Source organism: Chanos chanos, chromosome 3, assembly GCF_902362185.1.
Source record: "Chanos chanos chromosome 3, fChaCha1.1, whole genome shotgun sequence".
NCBI classification, from domain to species: domain Eukaryota; kingdom Metazoa; phylum Chordata; class Actinopteri; order Gonorynchiformes; family Chanidae; genus Chanos; species Chanos chanos.
The window spans coordinates 43,270,279-43,293,134 of record NC_044497.1 but is presented as its reverse complement, the minus strand read 5'-3'; the positions used below and the strand labels follow the sequence as shown (position 1 = coordinate 43,293,134).

At 39.1% G+C, this 22,856-nt stretch overlaps 4 protein-coding genes across 4 annotated transcripts; 1 reads left to right on the top strand and 3 right to left on the bottom strand.

Moving 5' to 3' along the window:
- Positions 1 to 52: 52 nt before the first annotated feature.
- On the bottom strand, positions 53 to 7,188 carry pstpip2 (proline-serine-threonine phosphatase interacting protein 2). Its single transcript, XM_030769787.1, has 15 exons — positions 7,121 to 7,188; positions 6,064 to 6,164; positions 4,593 to 4,667; positions 3,919 to 3,953; positions 3,679 to 3,785; positions 3,456 to 3,518; positions 2,505 to 2,603; positions 1,783 to 1,828; positions 1,597 to 1,676; positions 1,292 to 1,390; positions 1,092 to 1,188; positions 743 to 815; positions 499 to 533; positions 306 to 368; positions 53 to 119 (listed from the first exon to the last, which is right to left on the bottom strand). The coding sequence occupies exons 1-14, from the start codon at positions 7,151 to 7,153 to the stop codon at positions 313 to 315; spliced, it is 999 nt and encodes a 332-aa protein (XP_030625647.1). The 5' UTR covers positions 7,154 to 7,188; the 3' UTR covers positions 53 to 119; positions 306 to 312.
- A 689-nt stretch (positions 7,189 to 7,877) lies between these two features.
- On the bottom strand, positions 7,878 to 10,787 carry sub1a (SUB1 regulator of transcription a). Its single transcript, XM_030769247.1, has 5 exons — positions 10,729 to 10,787; positions 9,256 to 9,325; positions 8,632 to 8,751; positions 8,435 to 8,543; positions 7,878 to 8,211 (listed from the first exon to the last, which is right to left on the bottom strand). Exons 2-5 carry the CDS (start codon positions 9,322 to 9,324, stop codon positions 8,132 to 8,134), a joined length of 378 nt encoding a protein of 125 aa, XP_030625107.1. The 5' UTR covers position 9,325; positions 10,729 to 10,787; the 3' UTR covers positions 7,878 to 8,131.
- Positions 10,788 to 13,476: 2,689 nt separating this feature from the next.
- On the bottom strand, positions 13,477 to 18,004 carry golph3b (golgi phosphoprotein 3b). The gene is made up of 4 exons (XM_030769015.1): positions 17,629 to 18,004; positions 16,553 to 16,684; positions 15,896 to 16,010; positions 13,477 to 15,531 (listed from the first exon to the last, which is right to left on the bottom strand). Exons 1-4 carry the CDS (start codon positions 17,836 to 17,838, stop codon positions 15,107 to 15,109), a joined length of 882 nt encoding a protein of 293 aa, XP_030624875.1. The 5' UTR covers positions 17,839 to 18,004; the 3' UTR covers positions 13,477 to 15,106.
- A 2,188-nt stretch (positions 18,005 to 20,192) lies between these two features.
- Positions 20,193 to 22,448, top strand: LOC115807048 (insulin gene enhancer protein ISL-1). Its single transcript, XM_075353551.1, is given in 6 exon segments — positions 20,193 to 20,280; positions 20,859 to 21,048; positions 21,129 to 21,388; positions 21,599 to 21,886; positions 22,046 to 22,215; positions 22,326 to 22,448. Coding segments are annotated over 6 exon segments (1,119 nt in total).
- Positions 22,449 to 22,856: the final 408 nt, after the last annotated feature.

Sequence of the window (22,856 nt, the reverse complement as noted above, 5' to 3'; positions counted from 1 at the left end):
TGTTCATTGAGAACTCTTCAGGACATAAGACTCTATGTTATCCATCAAAGCAGTGACACTCTGTTTCTATGACATCTCTGATTTTCACTGACTGGCGTGTGAAGTGGATGCTGTAAGCCCTAATGCAGAAGTGGAGAAAGACAAACTGTGAAAACGACATTCATTGCGCGTCACAGAGGGTACATCAAATAGTTTAAAAAAAAGATACGACTCGAGGAAAAAAACAACATGAACTCTAAGAAGAATTTATATGAAATGAGCATTAAAGAGGGAAAGGAGTAGACTAGTTCAGATGAGAAGCTTACCTTGGAGCTAGTATCGTATTAGGCTGTATCCTGGGTCTTGTATTGTTGAATATGTCACATCCTCTGGGAATAGAAATGAAGTATTAAACAATAAAAATAGAGACAACACAAAGCCCATATTAAACATAATAAAAAAAGACGAAAAGCTGAAGAAACGTATATGACTGAACGTAGTTAAAAGTATTCGGTATACCTCCAGTGGTTCCTGGTACAGGAGCAGGTCCTCTCCTGATAAGAAACAAATAACACAATTAAAAATGTTTTATTCAACAAAGCTGTTTCTAACAGGCCTTCTCAGTTTGCAAACCTTAGCATATGTCAAGGACACAAGCAGTAAGCACTCAGATCATTATAGATCATTACATTTGTCACATAAGCACAAAAAGGCAATAGCTTGTATGTCCTGTCTCCTGATTACATCCTGTTTCATCTCTCACCTGACGACTGGAGGGGGCTGTCTAGGTGGCACTGCTCTCTGGTTGCTATAGAAGTTCTCATATAGAATGGGAGCTGAGAAAAGCAGAAGAGCCTTAGTATAAAACAGAAAGTGTGCGCTTTCATACAGAGGTTAGTATGTACCATGCAGGTCAATATCTGTCAAAAAGAGATTTCAGATACATTACAATTTAACTAAAATGGTTACAACCTCTGTATTCATCAGAGTGGTTGTTTAATGAACAACAGGTGTTGTGAGGATATTTCAGGAAGTGACACTAAAGAATGAGTTCTGTTTCTGTTTTGTAATGTTTCAGAAGGTACTATTGTGCATTGTGAATGTCTCTGTACCTGGCGGCTTATCTCCAGTCCTTCTGACGTTGATAAAGTGTTCTATGTCCTCCTGTATATTACACAGCTCCAGTGACTTCCTGACTTCCTCATACAGCTAGATCCAACAGTAACAGACATGAAAACACAACCACAAACCCATTTGAAAATGCTACTTTAAGGAGACATGTTTGATCCAATGAAGAACTGTCTGAGTGTACCTCATCGTTGGTAACACACTGTTGGGAAAGGTGGTTCAGGTGAGTCCACACTACATTCCTCAGGTTGTTGATTCTTTCCACCTCCTGCCTCTCAAAACTCTGGAAGATCCCAAACCACACTGTCAGATTTGTCAATGATCTAAAATCACTGTTCTCTTTTCTAGTGGACTGACACTGGAAAAGATATTCAAAGCGTCTAAGAATGACTTTTGTTTTGCCATTTGATTAAAACTATTGCACCCAGAATTGTACGTATAAGCCCAGCTTTCAGTGACATGTCAGAGGCAGATGGTCCAGCTCTTTACCTCACATGCTTTCGCGTATTCATTCAGCCACTCCTCTCTAATCTTTGCCAGCAGTGACACGTTGTGGCTGTATATCCTGTCTAACAGTCATATGAAAAGAGAAGAGGAATATATTACTAGTGCTTTATATGTGTAGTTTTAGTTATGTCATGTTGCCTTTTTTAGTCTTCAAGAGAGGTTGCTTACCAGCTTCCTCTGCAGACTGCTTGGCTTGCTGTGCTTTTGTGTACAGCTAAGAAAGAAACAGTTATACACGTATGATGTATATTCACAAACATGTCATGAAGCTATTTATTTATTAATGATCAACATTTAAGAGCCATGTTTTTTTGTTTTTTTTTAAGCGCGTCACCACCCCTCCAACATGGGAGTCACATCGTACTTTCTCTTTTTTTCTCTCTCTCTCCGTGTTTAACCGTATGCACTTACACACCATTTTGGGTCTTTTTTGTACTATGTTGCATTCTGATCAGAGACACAAGTCATTCCTGTATCATTACAACTTTAGTGCTCAGATCTACCTACCAGTTCAGCCCTTGTGGTAAAGTGAGGTGCCAGATACCATCTCAGGGGTAGATCCTCTTTACGGCAGTTTGCAGGCTTAACAACGTGTAATATCCCCTACATAGCTGAGAAACCACTCTGTACTTTGTACTGGACTAACACACATCCCTAGTAGCCATTTGCATGGCTTAATCTACTTTCCACTCTCAATCCCTCTGCTTCCTATTTCACTCTGTGCTGCTGTACACCTTTCAGTTGGTCAGTCATGTATGTGGATGACTTTACTGATACGTTGGTATTGTGTCTACGTTCAGAGGTTGAATTTGAAGACCCTCAAAGGCTAGTAGAAAACTACATGTTTGATATAGCACGTAAAAATGGCGTGGGATGACTTTCAGACTTACCTTCTCCTGTTGTCTGGCACTGCTGGTGGTGGCGCTTCTGTTCATGTTTTGTTCTGCTTCCTCTTTGTCGCGGCATTTTTGCTCATATGTCTTCTTTGTCTGGAAAACGGAGTTTGGTGGGTCATTTTCCAGAAAATGCATAATGTTTCACAATTTCTTGCCTTGTTGTAATTATAAATAAAACTCCCCTCATTTTAAGACCCCTATCAAATCCATGACAACAGTGCAGACATGTAACCCTAATAAGGAGGTTAAAGAGGAACTGAACAACAAAATCAACATCATGACATTTTCTGCATATGAATACATCCCTTTACACAACATGTCCTACTAAAATCTGAAATGCTGACATTCACATACCACAGGAACACTCAACTCACACTCAGCTCTGCCTGTCACTTTGTTCTCATAAATCGCACTGACTACCTGATCACTCTTTTGTTATTTGCTATTCCTATTTTAGTTTTCATGGTTCTTAATACTAGATGCTAAGAGCAGATAAATGAAGAAACACTTGGATACAGAGTGGTTGAAAAACTACGGTTCCATTTTTAGGCACAGGTCTGACCCTGAAATGTCAAATGTAAAGTTAAATCCTTTTCCTAACAAAACAACCACACTGTAGGAACCGTCGTGCCATGCTCATATCCCCCCCCCCCCCCCCCCCCCCCCCCCCCCCCGGTCAAGAGATCTTACAAAGAGCAGTTCTTACTATCACTTCCACTCATTGACTTCCCATTGATATTAAGCAGATATACCCTACTTCCCCCAGCGCATCTGCTTTACAACATACACACATGCAGAACATACAGACGTCCCTCTCAGAAGACGTAATGCAGACTGCAATAAAAATTTAAACAGTAGGCTGCTAGATGGATTGTGAAAGACTGCAGTCTGTGCATTCAATCAATAAAAGCCAAAGCGAGGTTTTAGCATGCTTGCCCACATTACCTCCATGGTTTTCTTGTACATTGTGGCTTTCTGCTTGTGTAGAGCATCCATTTGTTGTTCAGTCTGTACAGACAGACATACATTCAGTCTGGACTGAAAGACATACATCTCTATCCAATTAAATGTGTGTTTTAATATTAACAAAGCCTTCAGAGTTTAATGCTACCCTTCAATCAGCAATGAGTAACTCAAATAGCATGTCTTTCATCTTTGAGATCTGTACCTTTTTTCTAATGTCTCTCTGTCTCTCTTTAAAGTCCTCTAGTTTTTTGGCCTCCTCCCTTATGGTCTGGGCCAACTGAAGGTGAGACAAACCGAGGTTCTCTATTTCTGTGTAACAAACAATCATTTTGATTATTCAGTAAATCACCTGGTACCCGACAGAATAGCTTCATGTGTTATGTGCTATGATACTGCATTTGAAGAACTTTTTAGTTCCTATAATGCCGTCTTTTTTACTCACGTAGTTTGAAGACATCAAGGGACCGCTTCAGTGTGCTAGAGTTAAACAAAACATGCAGTTTAAATTTGAAATATCTATTCAGTAATTACAGTGAAATCATTTGTCTTCCTTTGAATAGAAAATTTCATTATCAGTCATTTTTTTAAGTCATCCGTGAAAAAAGTTTAAAACAGTTTTTTTTTTGTTTGTTTCGGCCCTTGCCTCACAGGAAATAGACTGAACCACAAACGCATGTTAAACACAGCTCTAAACACTGAAAAGAGGAAGGTAATCTTTGATGTTACTGGTCATCAGCCCTTTTCTAAAACTGTAACTGCCTGACCTGTTGACATCCAAGAATTCTTTTTTTCTACATTGAAAATACAAAAAAAGATGGCATTTGAATGATGCTTTTTATATCTACATGGGGTTGAACAGGTAGAAGAATATACAAAGCATGTTTAATATGGACAATACGTTTAATACTAGATTTACACCAGAATCAGCACAAAAGACAACACGAAACACATTTCAAAACTTTTGTACCTTGCCCTCTGACCTGACAAACCTAGACTTGATACTTCCTTATACACAGACCACATCTGAAAAAGGATATACTGGATAAAATGCAACTGTACGTCATATTTAGCCACACATACATAGACTGGTTTTATGCCATAAATATCAGCACTTACTTCATCTCATTGTGACCACAGACCTTCTTTGATAAACTCAGGAGTTCTTTTGCGTACTTCTCTTCTATTGAAGCTCTGAAAATAAGTCATGTTATTCTTTTCAAAAAGGAGAATGATATTTTGGAGATGAGCGCTGAGTGAAACATTGGTGTCTGGAAAAATATCAAATTCTCCAAAGTTTTCTTTTCCTTATTATCACGCGAGTCTTTTTTGAACAGGAAATTTTGTGAGTGAACTTTATAAGGGGTCATTCAGTTTCTATCTTAAGTTAGACTTTCACCAAGCCTTTTTTTGCGCTCTGCAAGTAACCAGGAACTATGGCAAGATTGCTCTAGCAAAAACCAAAGACATGACAAAAATGACCACGTTTCATATGAGTTCATCAGCTCTCAACACAAGCACATGACATGGAGCAAAGGAAATAGAATAAACAATTCATCACTTCTGTTTTTAAATACAATCTTGGTGGTTCTAAGTTAATTTGAACATACTGAATGAAAGCTGCACTTTTGGTTTCAGTTTTGAAAGCACAATTAAAAAGTGTTTTTTTCTGTAACTAAAATAATAACTGGAATAAATTTTCAGTTTACCAGAGACAAGCCTCTAAGGTTAAACAATAAGACAGGTGGTCTACCACACACCTACACACACATTCACACCCCCACACAACTTTTCAAAAAGTATCTCGATCAAATCATTACACAATTGCCCTGTTCTAAGATTAATGATCAAGTGCCAAGTGCTGCCAAGGTGAAACAGTGATAAGAGCGAGGAAACAACCATTTTAAAGATTAAATAAACAACATTGTCAGTACTCTGCTACATACCCTCATTTCCTTATCTTACACAACACTTTTCAAGACCCAAGTCATATGTTTAAGGACAAGTGTTCATCAAAGTCTAGTCTATGTCTAGATATAAAATTGGTGTTCACAAATGGCTCATAGATTTATGATGAAAATGGGGAAATAACACACAGAGCTTACAGTTACTTTAAGCTTAGCTTTAAGTTAATGAAAAACAGGATGTAAAACAGCAATAGTGGACTGACACTAATGACCAACCAAAGTGCATTCTTTCTGTCTGCTTCAGTTTCACTCTTCCCTTTTACTCCGAGAGAGCAAAAAGAGAGAGAAAGAGGGATTGTACGTCCCGTGCACCCATGCACAGATAGAGACTGTGGTTTTGTCAGCTTTGAATATGAATATGGTCGCTGTTATGTCTAGTGCAGGAGTGCAGAATCTTTTCGTAAATATAAATCTGTCCTCAAATTAAATCAATGAAAACAAAATCTAATGTTAGCATTTGATGTCAAGAACTTAAGCAAAACTTCCATCACAATTTTAGCTACTTGCAGATCAAAATTTATCTCAAATATGTATAAGCTCTCTCAATTCTCTCTTTTTTTTTAAATATCAAAGCTGGCATATATTTATATTCATTTTCATCTGATACACTGGTGGTTTCTCACCTTGCTTTCATGAAGTCCTCCACTTCCTTGCAGGTTCTCTTGCCATCGTTCATGTGCTGGATGAGAGTGTCATAGCCCACAGTGCTGGTGATGTCACTGCTCTGTACATATCGTGATAGAAAATAGCGAAATGTGGTTTATAGATAATGCCTGCACATTTCTGAGAGTCTGTCTGAGATGTCTGCAGCTGTTTTCATCTGTTGGAATTTATCTGCCTGGTTTTAGAGGTGTTCCTGTGCGATTCATTTCAGAATATATTCTGTTATTGATAAATCATGGAATAAAACTTCCTGCAGCACTGGTGTTCATTTGTTGTAAAAACAGTAATCACAGTGATCTCTAGACTTTAATTTATATTTCCATAACACCACAAGGTACACAAGGTACCTCTGTAATTCCAGAAATCTAAATATGAAGTGGCTGGTTGGAGTTTTGATTCATTGCTATGCGTTGGTAAATTTCGAAGTGCGTATAATTAATATATGTAAAACGTAGATGTATCATCACATCCCCAACCACAGCCTGTGCGCCATAAAAGTTGTTGAAAAAAACTAATGACACGTCTCAAGCTATTATGTGTGCACTAATTAATGCATCCCTATGCAATCACATTTACATTTGGTAATAAACAGTCATAGCCATTTATTTGCATTATGGAAACCATTCTTTTGAAAGAAAGACCTTTCTTTGTCTTATACGCGTTACATTCACAGTTCGAGGCTTCAGATGCTTTGCATGGTTATTGGAGCAGGGTAGTCTCTGGTGAAACTGCCGGTTCGGTGACAAAAACCTTTTAGGAATATCTGTTCGATCGGTCTTTGGCAGGTTATTGATGTTCTCTTTACAGAAACCGTTGCTTCGAAATATGACAGAGAAAGTGTGAGGAAAAAGTACTTATAAAGAGAGAGGAAATTAAATAACCTTATTTCTAGAAAGGCTCTTTATTACATGTTGAACTGCTAACTAATAAATGCATACGGAATAAAAGGTACAGAATTTCATGTTTTACTCACTCAACATCACATAAAGAAAAAATATTAAAGGCGTAAAAACTTACCCAAAAATTATCTTTAAAATGGAGTTCTCTCATTATGTATCTAAACTGCGTGTTTACAAGAGCAATGAAATACGCCTAGCTCTTCCTGGACCTATAATTGAATGACAGAAAGACTGTCGTTTTCGCATAGAAGAACTACACACAGGGAAACGCTGGGTCCTAAAAACCCATCTGCACGCGCGGTATGCCTGTTCTGCGAAATGTGTATTAGATCGAGCGAGACACCTACTTTACCGAATGAAGCAATCGATGACAGTCAGGAGTGTCAAATACGGATGTGAGCTGTCTAGGGAAATTTAGCTTTAAGTTATGTTGAGTTGAGAAATCGTAGGCTACTTCGCTGAATACTTTACTAAGTGCCAAAATGTAATTGTCCTGTTCAGCAGTAAGTAACCTTTTTTTTTTTTTTTTTTTACCGGAAAATCCTTTTTTAAAAGCAACATGAACATCAATAAAATTGTCAGTAAAACCTCTTTGGACATCAGTGTAAGACATGAGGTACGGCCAATGTTAGGGGAAAAGTGCCTCAGTGTTATTTGTTCTTTCCTCTTGTCTGGTTTTGTTGAGTTTTGTTGTTGAGTGTTGAGTGTTGAGTCTGAATTTTGTGGAATTTAACGCCCTCTGGTGGTTCAAGTGTCTACAGGAGGGCACTTCAAAATGAGTGGGCTGGGTCTGTCGATAACATTAGCATCGCTCTCCAACAAAATGATGTTTTCAGCATGTATGTTGCATACAATGAAACAACGGCAACACAATATGGGTATTACATTTTTTATCGCCTTAATTGAAACCCAAGATATCCCATTTCCCTTTCAAAACCAGCACCGCTGTACGAACAACACTTCGTTCATTTGACAAATTATATGTAATGTACAGGGCAATTAAAATCCACACAGAACTCACAGTGCGTACATACACTTAAAATGGTTTTACTGTATAAAACATCTTTATAACAAATTGGAAACACTGGAAGTGGAGAAACAATCCAGGTAGGAGAAGTCCATAGATCTCCTATATCCTCCTCACAGCTTCATCAATTTCATCGATCTGTTCTTTCAGCTGGTTCCACTGCTCTGGGTTCAGTGAAATGCCTGAGGTACATTCACATAGATTGAAAAACAATGAAAGGGCCTTAAATGAAATGTTTGAGGACATCTGTAGGCCTTGAAGATTACATGCAAGGAAGATGATATAGCACCACAATGTGAGGCTTATAAGGAAAAAAAATCTTTCCAATATACTTGAATATACGGGAATGTGACGTTCAATTTGATAAATGAAAAATTCCTCCTCTCTCTCCCCAATGTTCCTTACCTTTTCTTCCCGGCTTCATTTCGCCCTCTTGGTCCATCCAATACTCACGAATGTCAACCAGAACTTTTCCTTTGAAGTCCCGAACACTCACATACCTCATTTTCCCTATCTTCAGGAAACAAAAACACAGCAAACGTCTGCCTTTGGTTCTATAAGCCCACTTAAGAACACAAGACCCACAACGGTATGCTCTTTACCTGGAACATGTTGTCATCTTTCTTACTGCTGCTCTTGGAGGATCCAGCCACCTTTGAAGTCTCCCCACCCTTCTGTTTCTTTGTTGGCTTCTCTGGTGTGGCCTGCCTCTTTCTCTTGGACTAATCAAATGAGGATAAACTGATTAGTGCTCTGGGAAAAAAAATCGATCGCACTCACTACAGAGATAAAATGTGCAGACAAAATGTGCTACAAAATGGTTTGCTCATTTTAAAATGTGAGTGAAACATCTGCTGTATGTAATTGCTTAAGAGCTGGTAAACACTGCACTCATTATTATAAGGACAAGACTGTCTCTCAGTGTAGATTCTGTGACATGAACGCCACTTAGTTTAAAAAGTTACAGGGGGCCTTAAAAAAAGGCATCCTCTCGCATCAATCTAGATCTCATTCTCACAAACTTATAAGAGTAAGTGATTCAACATGTAAGGTTGTGTGAGGATGAGTGCAGGTATATCTGAATTTCAAAGTGAAGGCCCCTTGTTAAATGCACCATCAGGAACTCCCCTTTCGGAACATGATAGATGTAGAATGTAACATGATTTTAAATTTTGTTATTTTGTTTAATTGACAATGATGTAAATCTCTGCGGATGATTTGCATACCTTTGTGTCAACCTCACTATCAGAGTCACTGTCTGAGGTGGAGGACAGCACTTCCTTTGACTTAGGCATTCTGAAAGAAAGAAAATGCTATATATTTTCAATTGTTTTAAAGCCAGTAACAGAGGAGACATCTTCCTCCTGATACAAATGCATATGTACACTCTGTGATTCTTTTCATCTGTGTCAACTGAATACCACGAACAACATAAAGATCCTATTAAACATTTCATACCACCAATTTTGTCCAATCACTAGCCTAATGTTTTGTAAAGAATCAATTCGGGTCTCCAAATTCAAGAGTTTTCTTAATTCTCATCCTTATAACAGAGATAACTTTTTTACCTGAAAAACAGGTTTGTGCTCTTTTCAGAGAGAAAGGCTGGAATTTCAATAGTGCAGATGGCAATTTATGCCAAAGTTAAAGAAGCAGCAAAATATAGCCTCTTGGTAAGGTGTTGGACAACAAACTGACAGGATGAATTCAGTGCATCTTGACATAGCTTCGTTTATCGCTGTTGAACTTGCTCGCTGAGGGGATGAGTGAATCCAAATGCATTCCATATCCTAACGGAAATAGGAATCATTCACTGTAGGGAAACAAGCACTTGGGTCCATGGGTCTCTTTTAGTGGGCACTACTCATGCCCTTGTCTGCTTGCACAGCACATGGTGAAGGATGATTCACCTTACCATATAATTTGCATCTTGTTGCAAGGTTAATGCGGTGGAGGAGCATGCACTTTCAACTAAACACCAAATGATGATGATGATGATAACTGTTGCTCAAACTTTATTCTAAACACTTTAGCAACTGTTCCTCATGAAGCATCAGCAAAGTGGAGAAGCGTTTGTCTCTAAACCACCTGCCAAACAAATCCCAACAATCATCCATCTTTCAAAGTAACTGAGCTCTCTTCTTCCAGCTATGCCAGCCAAAATAACTGGTGACTAAGCTTGTCCAGCATCTTATACATGACAATAAGCATCACGGAATTACTTTTTTTACTCCATAGCTACACCTGTGTGAGGGTACCTGTTTTCAGTATACCTCGTAAACCTTATTTAATCCAACGCTCTCTTTATTTCGACCGCGACCTGTAGCTGTCCCATGCTCCATCGCGTTATCCTAACAACTAAGACTGTAGCAACGTCTAATTTATTCAGTTGCTACAAAGTCCGTCAAGCAAAGTCAGCGACACGGCGGCTCTCGTAGAATAGTTGGCTTCGACGTATATTGGCTGATGGATCGCAAACGGAATGGAGTATAAGTGTGGATGATAACCGATTGAACGAGCAACATCGTGAGCTATTTGATGGTGGTTCCGTACATGAGAAAACTAGGCCTACAAAACATTAATTCGTAACCAGTATAAAAGGCTTCTAATTTTTAAGGTCCCTTGTAAATCAGTCTGACTTGCAGCAAAATATTTGTAAGCAAATCCCTGGTGCACCGTAAAAAGATGTGAATACTCACGCACAACGGCTGGGGTCTGACTGCACAAGTTCGATATTTGAACGACTCGGGCGCGCAACTTCTCATGAGCTCATTGAATGTGCAAATCAGTGCGACACCTGCGCGGCTGCTTTGCTCCAGTATGCATATTTTGTCTGGGGCAAATGCTTCACCAATTCAATGAGCCTCTACTGAATCATGGGATATGAAGTTTCAACCGAACGTCGAGCAGACGTTTGTGCGGCGTCGAATTCAGGTAGTTTTACATGACACGCCCACGCAGAGGTGGGTAGTCAAAAACTGCTCATTAAAATCATTGATATATTTTAAATACAGTGGCTTGAGTAAAGCCTAAATATCCCTGAAACACAAATTTTAGTTTGACTAAAAAGTAGCCTGAAACTGAAAAAACCTATTCAAGCATTAGGTCACATATTACACTCCAAATCATGTCTTCACTGTTGGATGTTTTCTGAACCATGAAATCCGCTGATACTGAAACATAAATATAATCGCGAATGACAAGGCTGATTACCCCTGACACTGTGATTCTTGAAGTGTGCACAGGCATGTGAAAAGCTGCAAAGTTTTGACCCCACCGATGCACCGCCACTGGGACATATAATAAGGGTGCAGCAGGCGGATTATCCTGGGAAAAAAAAATAAACACGGCCTACATCTTCTTGTATTTGGGAAAGAAATTGTAGAAATATTTAGACAGTAATATCAGTTGTTTAGAGCAGAGAGAATGTTTTCAGGTCTTCTCCAATTAACTGTATTTTGACATTATCGTGTGCGCTGATATAACATAGGATGCAGACGGTGTGATGAGATATTATCATATTTGATGTTTTTTTCTGAGAAATTATGGCTTATACATTGGGTGTAACGGTGGCCACGAGAAGGGGTGTAACAATTATACTGTACAGGTGTTTTTTTGTTTTGTTTTTCTCACAGTAACCATTTATGTAATTAACCTTATCAACATGTGACACATTCCGTTCTAACAAAAGCGATAAGATAGTATATTTGTAAGTAGCATATTACATGTCTCTCAGAGTAGATTGAAAACATTACCAGAGGAGAAACACCTTAATATGTAAGACAAGCTGACAATGCCCGTGGGTAAATTAAGAGTACTTCTCAGTCTTATAAGTTTCCTGCTCTGTTTAATTGTTCTTGCTCTCTGCATCAACCAATCAATGCTGTGGAAGCGTTCTTTACTCTGATTGGTGCTCTGGACAGCACTGTGCCACAAGAGAACAAGCCTTAACATGTTAGACTAGCTCATGATAAAGGAAGTTGGCCTCTGGAAAGTTTTCTCTTGTTTTTCCCGTTGCAAATTATAAATTAATATGAAATGTCCACAATAAGAATACTGAACACTACAGGGACAAATATCCAATCAATGAGACGTAACCTTGTAACGTCAGAGCAAATTTTTGGCAAACACATATTTTGCTTGCTCATCAAGAGCAGAAAGGCATTTCATGTGTATCAGTATAGATTTACTTTAGTGAGCCCCATACTGCCGTACTGCCGATTCACGTAAGTATGAAAGTTCAGTTCGATTAGGAAAACATTGTCCTATATGTTAAGAGTTCCTTAAAACTGTAAACAACAAGAGGTGGATCTAGTGACGTCGCGGGGGATTCCTAAAGTCACACTATCATAGGCTACGTCACACAAGCTATTTAAGTTTGTGAACGTCTATCTATAGCCATGTTCAGAGTAATTCCCTTCCTGTATAGCCTGCTGTGCTAACATTCTTGAATAGACTTTACAGTAACTCTCTTGGATTGAAGGGGGACTCTCCTGGAAATCAGCTGATCAGCTCGTTTAACCAAAGAATATCTGAAAATGGCTAGTAAAGGTAAGTGAGATATATCGTAAAGCTAAACTATTTCAGTCTTTTTTCGGTCATTTATACTTATATCGAAAGAATTTTTGTTCCCCACATTAAGTTAGAGGCTGAATTTTCTTTGTTCTCCTCCCTTAGAGCAAACGGTTGTCCTGGAGTGCGCACACCAGCTGCGTAAAATTGGAGACCTTATAAACTGGAAGTACAAGTTACTGGATTTACTTGCAAGAAATTATAAACAAGTCGTCAAAATTAAATGAGGACAACTGGAACTAATGTAATCATGAACGGACATGGCTGATCTCGTGCGACTGTGTTCGCTTGAGTAATTCGTCTTACTACCCTGTCCGCGGGCGTACGGGGTACCCGCTGTCACCGGCTTCAGCGGCATGTGGCACTTGATCCCCTTTGCCTGTCTGGGGATCACTATGTCCTGGACTTCGACTAAACTGTACTACCACTGTACTACCGTCGGAATGTTTCTTTGGGTGGGTCAGTGAGCAGGGGATTTGGAGAAAGTGGACACTGGATTCTTAATGAAACAGTCGATCATGACAGAGTGGATGGTGGCACTTGGAGTGAAGAAACAGTGAACTGTTGTGGGTTGAGGCAATTTACTTCATCTTTGTTTTTTCAGGCGTTTCTTTCCAATTCCACTTGTATAGCTAAACATATGGATATTCTGCTTGTGATTTCATTATTTTTTCGGGCTATATTCATCAGTGATTTCTTTAATGTTGAGAAGATTGATTATTGTAAGGCAAATATGCTATTAAAATCTTTTCACACGCCACACAGAGTTCTGCACAAATGTTATTTAAATGGTTACAACCACATACAGGATTTAAGGAATGGGGGAAAAAATGGGAAAATGCACATCCTGAACTTGAATCCATTTCAGGCACTTAAAAGATCGTCCTTTATTATATGGTAAAAAGCATTTGTACAAATCAGGGGATCCCTTTCATATCAGTTCTACATTACATATCATTGAATATAGTTAACTAACAGTACATCATCACTGCCAAACCTTTGCTTTCTCCAGGGGGAAGCATACTCCCTCTAAGCACACCATATATTTGCTCTCACACAGAACAGAACAACCATGAAAGAGAAATGTCCAGACAAAAGAAATGACAAGATGACAAAGAAACATAATCAAATAAGACCGAGTCACATTAAGCAGAAATTAACATAATAAAAATGGTTGAAAACAAAGTATAAAAAAAGAAGTATAACGTGAAAGACATGGTCTAACAAAATCATATTAATCAGAGAAACTTATGTTTTTTCGTTTTTTTTTTTAATATGAAGTAAAACGTGCAGGTCTTAGAAAGGCCCCAAAAGCACAAGCCGTCATTAGTATAAGGGGACAAACTCTCCTCTGCACCTTTATTACAGCGCCTGAGAAACCACTGACCAACAGGGGCTTGGGGAGATATTGGTCAACTAACTGAATTACATTAATTACCCTATATAAATTGGGCCATCACAGTCGAATCCAGGTGCTTGTTGGTGACACTGATTGGGTTCTGAAGGATGTACGACAAAGCCGCACAGCCTCCGTTCCAATAGGCCTGATGCTGCTGATTCAGCACTTTGCTCATCATCTGCTGAGTCTATATTGGTTTCCTACTGAACAATTCAGATGTAAAGTCAGATGTCCCATCAGGTCAGGTGTAGTTCTACAGTAGTACATGAGGGGCAATGTCAGCCGTTGGGAGCATGGGGGAAAGAATCTGTCCCAACATGCCAATTAATCTGTGTAGTCTGAGAGGTGAGATTACTTGAGCTCATGAAAAGGCAAGTTATTGTATAGGCATGCCATGTTTAATCTGACAGAAAAACATTTATGACTTGATTTCAGGTGTTCAATTCAGAAATTATTCTCATGTGAATCGGTCACAAAATTCTCCTTGGTTTCCTGATGTGCTATGTAGATAAAGTAACTCAACTTTTCTTGCTGGATGTGCAAATTAGCTAGTGTGTGGGCGATCTCTGCACTTGTTTGGCCATATTATAGGGGAGATCACAAATGATCATACCAAAGTACTCAAATGCGAAATGTAGTCTTCCTGCTGAAATGAAAATGAAACTGAGTAAGATAAATGTCTGAAGATGACAGGTTCTTGAGTCATGGTCTCGGAAAAGTAGGGAAAAAAATCTCTTTTGAAATTTTGTATTTAACGCCTGTGCACTCTTACTTTGAGTTCACTGGAGCTACAATAATGATAGTTAAGTGCTTTAACTACACAAGTCTCACAGTGAACTGTTACAATGTGTCACCCTCAAGCCAGGGGAACAGGTGAGGGAAACACATTTGTGGAGGTGAGAGACGGGTCCGTCTCAGTGAAGAGAAGGAGCGGTCCCTCCCTAAGCATCATCGTAATTATAATCGTCACTGTTGTCATCTCATGTCCTTCATTACTTGAAACTTCCACCATTTTCACCATTACATCAAATCAACCAAGCTCAAAGGCCAATGGTAAGGGTCCGATTCCTTGAGAAAGTTAAAATACTTCTCTGTCTCCTACAGGATCATTTAGTAAAAGCAGCCACTACCGCCCAGAGGAGCTCATTGGAGCCAGACTTAGCAGCTTCCACCTCGGCATCGAGGTCCAGCAGGAGCCGAACCCTCTTCATGGCCAAGTCGTACTGGTCGTCCAACAGAGGGGCGAAGGCGTTCTCCAACACGTCAGAAGAGTGGGCCAAGAAGAGCAGTGCCAGCAGACGCTTGTCCATTCTCTGGGGTTCGTTTACCCATTTATCCAACACAGCTTCTTGAACCTTCCGCACGAGTCGCTGTTTTACCGTGCTGTTGGTGAGCGGGTGGGTGGTCATGTCAAACAGGAGGAAGTTCTGCTTTTCTGTGGTTAGGACACCCTTCTCAACCAAGTTCTTGGCCAAACGCTCACGCACGTTTCTAAGCTGGTAGTGCAGCTTTAGGGGGTTCCATGTTTCTCCTGCGATGAAAAGGGTGGACAAACACAAATGAAAAGGAGAAAGAGATCAGAGACTACACTGTGGTACTGCTGACAACTTAGAAACAATATCACTAGTATACTCAAAGCCACACTTTAGGAGCATACAAAAAGACAATTTCATAATAACTTAAGAAGTGTCAGATCTTACCACTGTGGCAAAGAGAGACTAGTGAGGTGTAACAAATCTATTGGGGTTTTTATCATCCTGCTTACTGCAATTTTTACGTGTTTGATATTAGAGTTCATTGTCCTATGATCTGATTAATATTTTTCCAAATAAATCAGAGATGAGATATCCTGTGATGAGACCATTATGGGAGGTGGGCAGTGACTTGCTACTCACCACTCAGCAGTTCAATCCAGCTCTGGACTGTCTCTGGGGGTTGGGTCTCTTTAATATGCTTCAGAGCCTCGTCAAGTAACATGTCCCCAGTGGGAGCATCTGATTTACAGAGCACCTAAAACACACACACAGACAAACATAATCTCCATAAAAATAATTACAATTGCACACAAGTTGCCAAAAACACACCATAAATTCACAGTGTCTTGCAAATAAAGATGTTCGTTGTCACATCCAACTCCACTTAAAATTGTATTATGAAACAACTCTTTCTGTAATTTAAAACTAATTGAATGATTTTCAAATACACAACGCACAGTAATTAGGTTGTGTAGGAACATGAAAATGTGGTCAAACAAATCCCAAAATACTGAGTGACTGCCATTAATTTATTGCATCACCTAGTGCATTATCATACTTTAGAATAGTCTGACTCTTTAGAGAGTCTGTTACATCCTACAGAAAAATTATGTTACAAAAATTATAGTAATTTTTATAGTGGTGTTTTTCTTTAAAACCTTTTTCTAACTGAATGTTTAACAAGATTTCTACAAGATTATACAGGGACTGTCTGCAGTTCTTTAGGCAACTAATTTACCATTACAGGCTTTACTCTGGGATTAACTGATATTCAAACACGCATATTAAAACACAAACCTTCCTGGTGAGCAGACTCTTCCTCCTCATGCCACAAGGCTCCAGCTGTAGTCTTCCCCTCAAGGCAAGCTCAATGAGCATGCATCCTCTCAGCCCAGAGGAGATGCAGTCATTCCAGAAAGATGTATAACCCTTGGATACACACAAATGACAATTTGGTATCAATAAAAACTGTTGTTTTCAACAGAAATGGTGCCTTGATTTAAGATTCATATTGGTGGACTGAACATGCCTCACTATAAATAACTGAATAATGGTTGGGCTTGTAGAGAACAGTAACATCACAAATTGCTGTAAATGGGGCCAGCAAGGGTTAAACAGTAAGCCGAAATACTCAAACAACACCTCAGGTCAACAGCTGTTCAACAGATTTTTGAGATGTCAAACATTTAAATTACAAAAAAAAGAAATATATCCACTTGTGAGAATCTGAACTTAAGTCAGTTTTGTTTTGTTCTTTTTAAATGGAACCATGTAAAAGCTTAAACACTGTGGTACATTATCTCTCAAGCTCAGCTGATGTTAGTGATTATTATCTGGCCACTTAAGGGCTAACTGGAAATGCTTCGGTATGCAATGGGAGAGGTTGATTGCACCATAACATAATGTTATCTGGCTGTAAGCTGTATGTCGTTAGCTTGAGACCATGGATGTTGCTCTGAAACCTCAACCTCAACAATATCATGTTGAACAGACCATGTATATGATCTTATTTTTCCGACCAGTTTTCTGATATTACATACTTTGTTCACCGTCTTACTCCTGGGATTAACAAGTTAACAAATATTATCCTATCTACTGATAACCACGGAAGACGATAAAAGAACGAGCTAAGATAGCTTGCTGTTACAGCACAAGAAAATTAATAAACATCAGACAGAAGAATGTGACATTAATTTTGCAAGATGGCCTTCGGTAGCTATTTAAACGTCGCCCACAAACTGAGTCACCAAGCGAAGTCCACCTTTGCACCATACCTAAAACTAATCCGTCAAGTTAGTTGACCGCTAACCAGTTAGCTGAATTACTCTGCTAGCAACCGAACAGAGACACAGTGAAACACGATGACATCAAACCTCTCGATCCTTCAGTCCAAGTAGTAACACTTCTTCCATCAATGTAAGACGGGTTTCTTTGGAGTCTCCCTTGTCGTCGTCTTCTTCTTCCTCGCGACGAGAGTCATACTCGTCTTCGCCCGAGCCCCTCTCTTTGTCGGCGGCTGCGTTTCTAGAGGCCTCAGTCCGTCTTTGCACCAGGCCTGAGTTTCTCTGTGTCAGTGAAGTCATGGTTTGCGGACAGCCCAAATCAGTGGCCTCTTACCTAACAATCTATAAAACTGTGCATTAGCTGTTAAACCAAATGAACAGTACTAATCGTTTTTATTAATACAGTCCCTGTTGACGTGGATTGTTTACATGCATTCGGAATAGCCCTGCTCTACGACTTCTGTTTCCTTATTCAATATGGCGGAATGATGACGACAGAGCCAGACATCCCAAATGACATCAAAAGTATTGACTTCAACACTTGGCATTATGACAATTCACCATATTTCTTAATCAACTTCTTTAGTTCAAGAAAACTATTAAATATGCCAAAATTAATGTTAGGCTAGGATAACGGAAATGACACGCCGACATGTAAAATGAGATTTAGAAAGATAGATTTTGCATGTTAACGCTATTTCAAGATACAGTTTAACGTGCAAATTCGACAGTTGATATTTTAGATGGAAGCTGAATTTTAATTTTCTCTTATGTATACATTTAATTCTTGATGAAAGCTGTAATGGCTTGGCACACTAGGATAACGTGTTTAATTCCGATATTCAGTGTTCATGCTAGTCCAAATATTTATGACAGTCAGTTAACTAATTCATAATTAGACACTGAAATATAATAGGTAAAATTCTACATTTGCCAATTTTGTCCTTATATGAGAACTCCCTGAGTTCCTCAGTTCCGCCTGAGTCAGAAAACCTCCTGCACTACAGGTAGTTTAATGTATTTTCTAAAACAGAAGTTTAAATGATAACATTTCTAAACTCAATTATTCTTTAAAACTCACGTTGTTACTGGTAAACATTCCATTCTTGAGTGAGTCAAAATACAGCACCATACAGCTAAATTCTTGGTATCAAGTGTCAGTTGAATGAAACATACACCTGCCGCTGTTTTTATTTGACTATATTTCTCTAGCTACAGTTTAAGTGTGTCTGAAAAAGCATCACCGAGGCAAATATTCAACTCTCACACATTTTGTCCTGGCCACCAGGTGGCGCTATATTTAGACAGGTTCGAACAGATGGCAGGCACGCACACACGTCTCCTTTCACACTTGTGATTGATTCTCTGTCATGAAGGGATTCATATGTTTTTCAGAGGTACAAGATTTCCTTACACCTATAATATACTGAATGACAGTTGAGTGGTGTTTTCATACCTAATTAAATGTAAAATATTATTTTTTGCCTGTCATGGGGCCTTGAAAGAAAAACGCATTATAGCATACCTGAAGGGGAAAGCAAAGGGCATTTGAATGTGACACTCAAAGTGACAGGTGTTTGGTGGAATAAGAGAGAGTGGTGGAACAGGGACAGAAAACTGAAATTTTAACTGCAATGAGTTCTAAAATACCAAGAACAGCTAATGCATGTGCTGCATCAGAACAAATACGTTTTTTATACTTGTAACAGCTTGCTGTATTGCTGACATTGCTTTAATTGAAAGGCGCTTGAACACTGCAGTAGAACAAAAATCATGAAAACTACCTCGTTGGCTGGTATTCCATGTTATGAGAACTCTCATTTGGTTCTTTGTGACACATTGCTCTCACTGTTCAGTGATTGGACACACCCTGGAGACCTACCACTTTGTTCTATGCATTACAGAGAATAAGGGTAAATAAAGGAAGCTTAACATTTTTGAATATTTCTGAATTTTAAATTTTAAATTTATTCTCTCTCTCTTTCTCTCTCTCTCTCTCTCTCTCTCTTTCTCTCTCTCTGTCACACACACACACACACACACACACACACACACACACACACACACACACACACAGACATACAGACTTCCCTTAAAGTCTATATGTATGCTGCTCAATTGTCTTTGCCACATGCTTATGTTCTATGCTGAGATTGTTTCACTTTGTGCCTCACCATTACACCTGCATCGTGTGTACTTCAGTGCTTGTATTAGTCTACCTCAGGTGTGTGTGTGTGTGTGTGTGTGTGTGTGTGTGTGGGTGGGGGGGGGGGGGGGCAGAGTGGGTATGCTGATAAGGTCAAGAATGGTGTATTGCAGGGATACTGATTAACTCTGGAAGTGCTCAGACAAGTGCTGTTTTCTTGTGGCATGTCTGTTTCTTGGGGAGTGTGCAAATATTGGCCCAAACTCTGAAGTAAATAGACAGTCGAGCAGTCTCTGGAAATAATTTTCCTGAAAATGTTTACTGAAGTTCAATGTGATGCATTCCAATATTTCATATTGCTCGTACATTTCAGACATGTTAATATAGTTTAATATAAATTATAACTGAGTGTGTGATGCATGATAAAATAACATGCATCTAACCGGGGTGTTTCTGCTGTGCGGAGAGATGCACACCTGTGCAGCATCAATAATTAAAGAGATTACGGATGCAGCTACCTAACATTCTGTGGCCAATCGTTTTCCTGCAGAGTGACGTTCCCGCTCTTTGCGTCACGTCGAATAGCAAGGGTGGAGGTACAACAAGTAATAAGGGGACAATTTTAGCACTTTTCGTAGGCAAAGGACACTGGTGTCTGAAAAGAATGTGCTGTAGTGGGTTTTAAAGGATAACAGTGCTTTCACAGCGGAATCAACGCTCTTTTTGACTTTTGCACTAATCTCATGGGGGAGTCACAGAAAAGTAAGTAGGATATATATCCACATTCATTTAAATCTTACAAAGTGTTGTACGAGTCTTAGAAAATGCGTTTTAGACAAAGACAAGTATGGGAAAATCCTTGCTTCGATTAATTATTGCTACAACAACAACAGCAATAACAAAGAAGAAGAGGAAGAAGGAGGAAGTACAACTAGTATAATTATATTATACGATTATTATTATTATTATATTACAACTATGATAAGAAATAATAATGATTAGATGATTAGATATAAATCTGTACCTTTGTTGCCCAGGATTTTAAATTCAATCAAAGTAATCCAGTCATGTCTTTATTTACCGATGGCCCATTTATAGACGCTTGTCCATATGTTGTGAATAATTAGATGATATTTACTGCCAAAACTGACAGTATTATCGGTTTACCTTCCAGGAGACAGGTTAATTTCATTTTGCGTGGGATGTGGACACCAGATCCAGGACAGATTCCTTTTGCGGGTTTTTCCAGATCTTGAATGGCACGTGGGATGTCTAAAGTGTGCTGAATGCAGTCGGTATTTAGATGAATCATGCACCTGTTTTATAAAAGACGGGAAAACTTTATGTAAAGAGGACTACAGGAGGTGAGTTTGAAAGTCTTCATTACCATATGATAACAGCGATTGTAGTCAACTAAAGTTTTCAGATTCTACTTTTCTTCCAGGTTATACGGTGTTAAATGCGCTAAATGCTTCATAGCGTTCACCAGGAATGACTATGTGATGCGGACCTACAAAAATGTCTATCACGTGCAATGTTTTCGCTGTGAGGCTTGCAACCGTCAGTTAATCCCCGGAGATGAGTTTACAGTGCGACAAGGCTACTTATACTGTACAGCTGATCACGACGTTTCTGCTGGGACGCTGACATATATAAAAGGCCCAGTACACCATACTCATCAGGATAAATCTGTAACGATACCAGGTAAAACGAAAGCGACGTTCATTCAGTTTTCATGTGTTCATTAGGTTAATACAACGCCCAGTAGGTGACATAACAAACAATCCCAAATTTTTAGCCCCATGTGTACAAATAAAAAAAAGAAAAAGTAAAAGATCATGTAAAAGATCAGTATTCTAACCTGCTGTCGTCAGTGGAATGGTCCACTGTGTCTTTTTCTCATCTCATCTAAAGAGAATAAATTAATCACACAGTTTTTGCCTCACTGGACAGCAGCACAGAAAAGGCCAGAGCGCACCACGCGGATCAGGACTGTTCTCAGTGAGACACAGCTCCACATGCTGCGGACATGCTACAACGCCAACCCCCGACCTGATGCCCTCATGAAGGAGCAACTGGTAGAGATGACGGGCCTCAGCCCCAGGGTCATTCGGGTCTGGTTTCAGAACAAGAGGTGTAAAGACAAGAAGAGAATAATACTGATGAGACAGACACAGCGGCAGCCCAGTGACCAAACTGTGAGTGTGAAATACAGGTTAAATCATCATCATCATCATCATCATCATCATCACAAATTTGTTATGAAAATAAAAAGTGTTATCTCCCTCTACACTTACACATAGTAATAACAGATCATATGGAAAATCCAACAGTTCTTTTTATTACCTCTTCTCACGATAGCATTATTGCAATAGGTTAAAGAGGAGCCACTGCTGACTGCAAGTCCAGAGATTACAGACAGCGATTTTCTAATAAGCCCGCTGAATATTCAGAGTTACACACCTTCATGGAAACTGATCAGCAACTTCCCAATGCATTCAGACTGTAGACACAGTTCATATAAACAACTGGTGAGTGCCAAATCAAACACAGACCATTTTGCTTTACCATAAAGGGAAATGCATTTGTACAGTATAGCTACAGGTGTGTGATTTGATCTTTTATTATACACATTTGCCAGATTACCTTGTCGGAGGATGGATCAGGTTCAAATTCAACAGGGAGTGAAGTTGTGTCACTGTCTTCTCAGTTGCCAGACACCCCAAACAGCTTGACAGGAAGTCCAACTGAGGTTGCTAATTAATTATGCGTGTGTTATATTCATGTCCTTTTTATTAGAACATTCTCACAGAGCACTGATGCGTTTGGTCAGAGAAACATCTGTTGTACAGGAGTAAAAGTTGACTGATTTTGACAGAAATGGATTGTATTTGAAAACTGTGACATCATTAATACTACTTAAAACATCGACATGTACTGTTTTAACTTACGGGAATATTAAACTGAATACTAATCTGAAAAATAATAGTTAAAATATCACCCAGTGTAATTAATTGTTTTCCCTTTAAAGAGAGTCATTCTAGCAGACAGTAATTCAAAGCGACTGCTTCAGTGGCGACTTGTGACCCTTTTTCTCAGTGTTTTCTTTAAATGCAGACTTCATGTACTGTGGACATGTGTCAGTGATTGTAGAAATACTGTGACAAATACT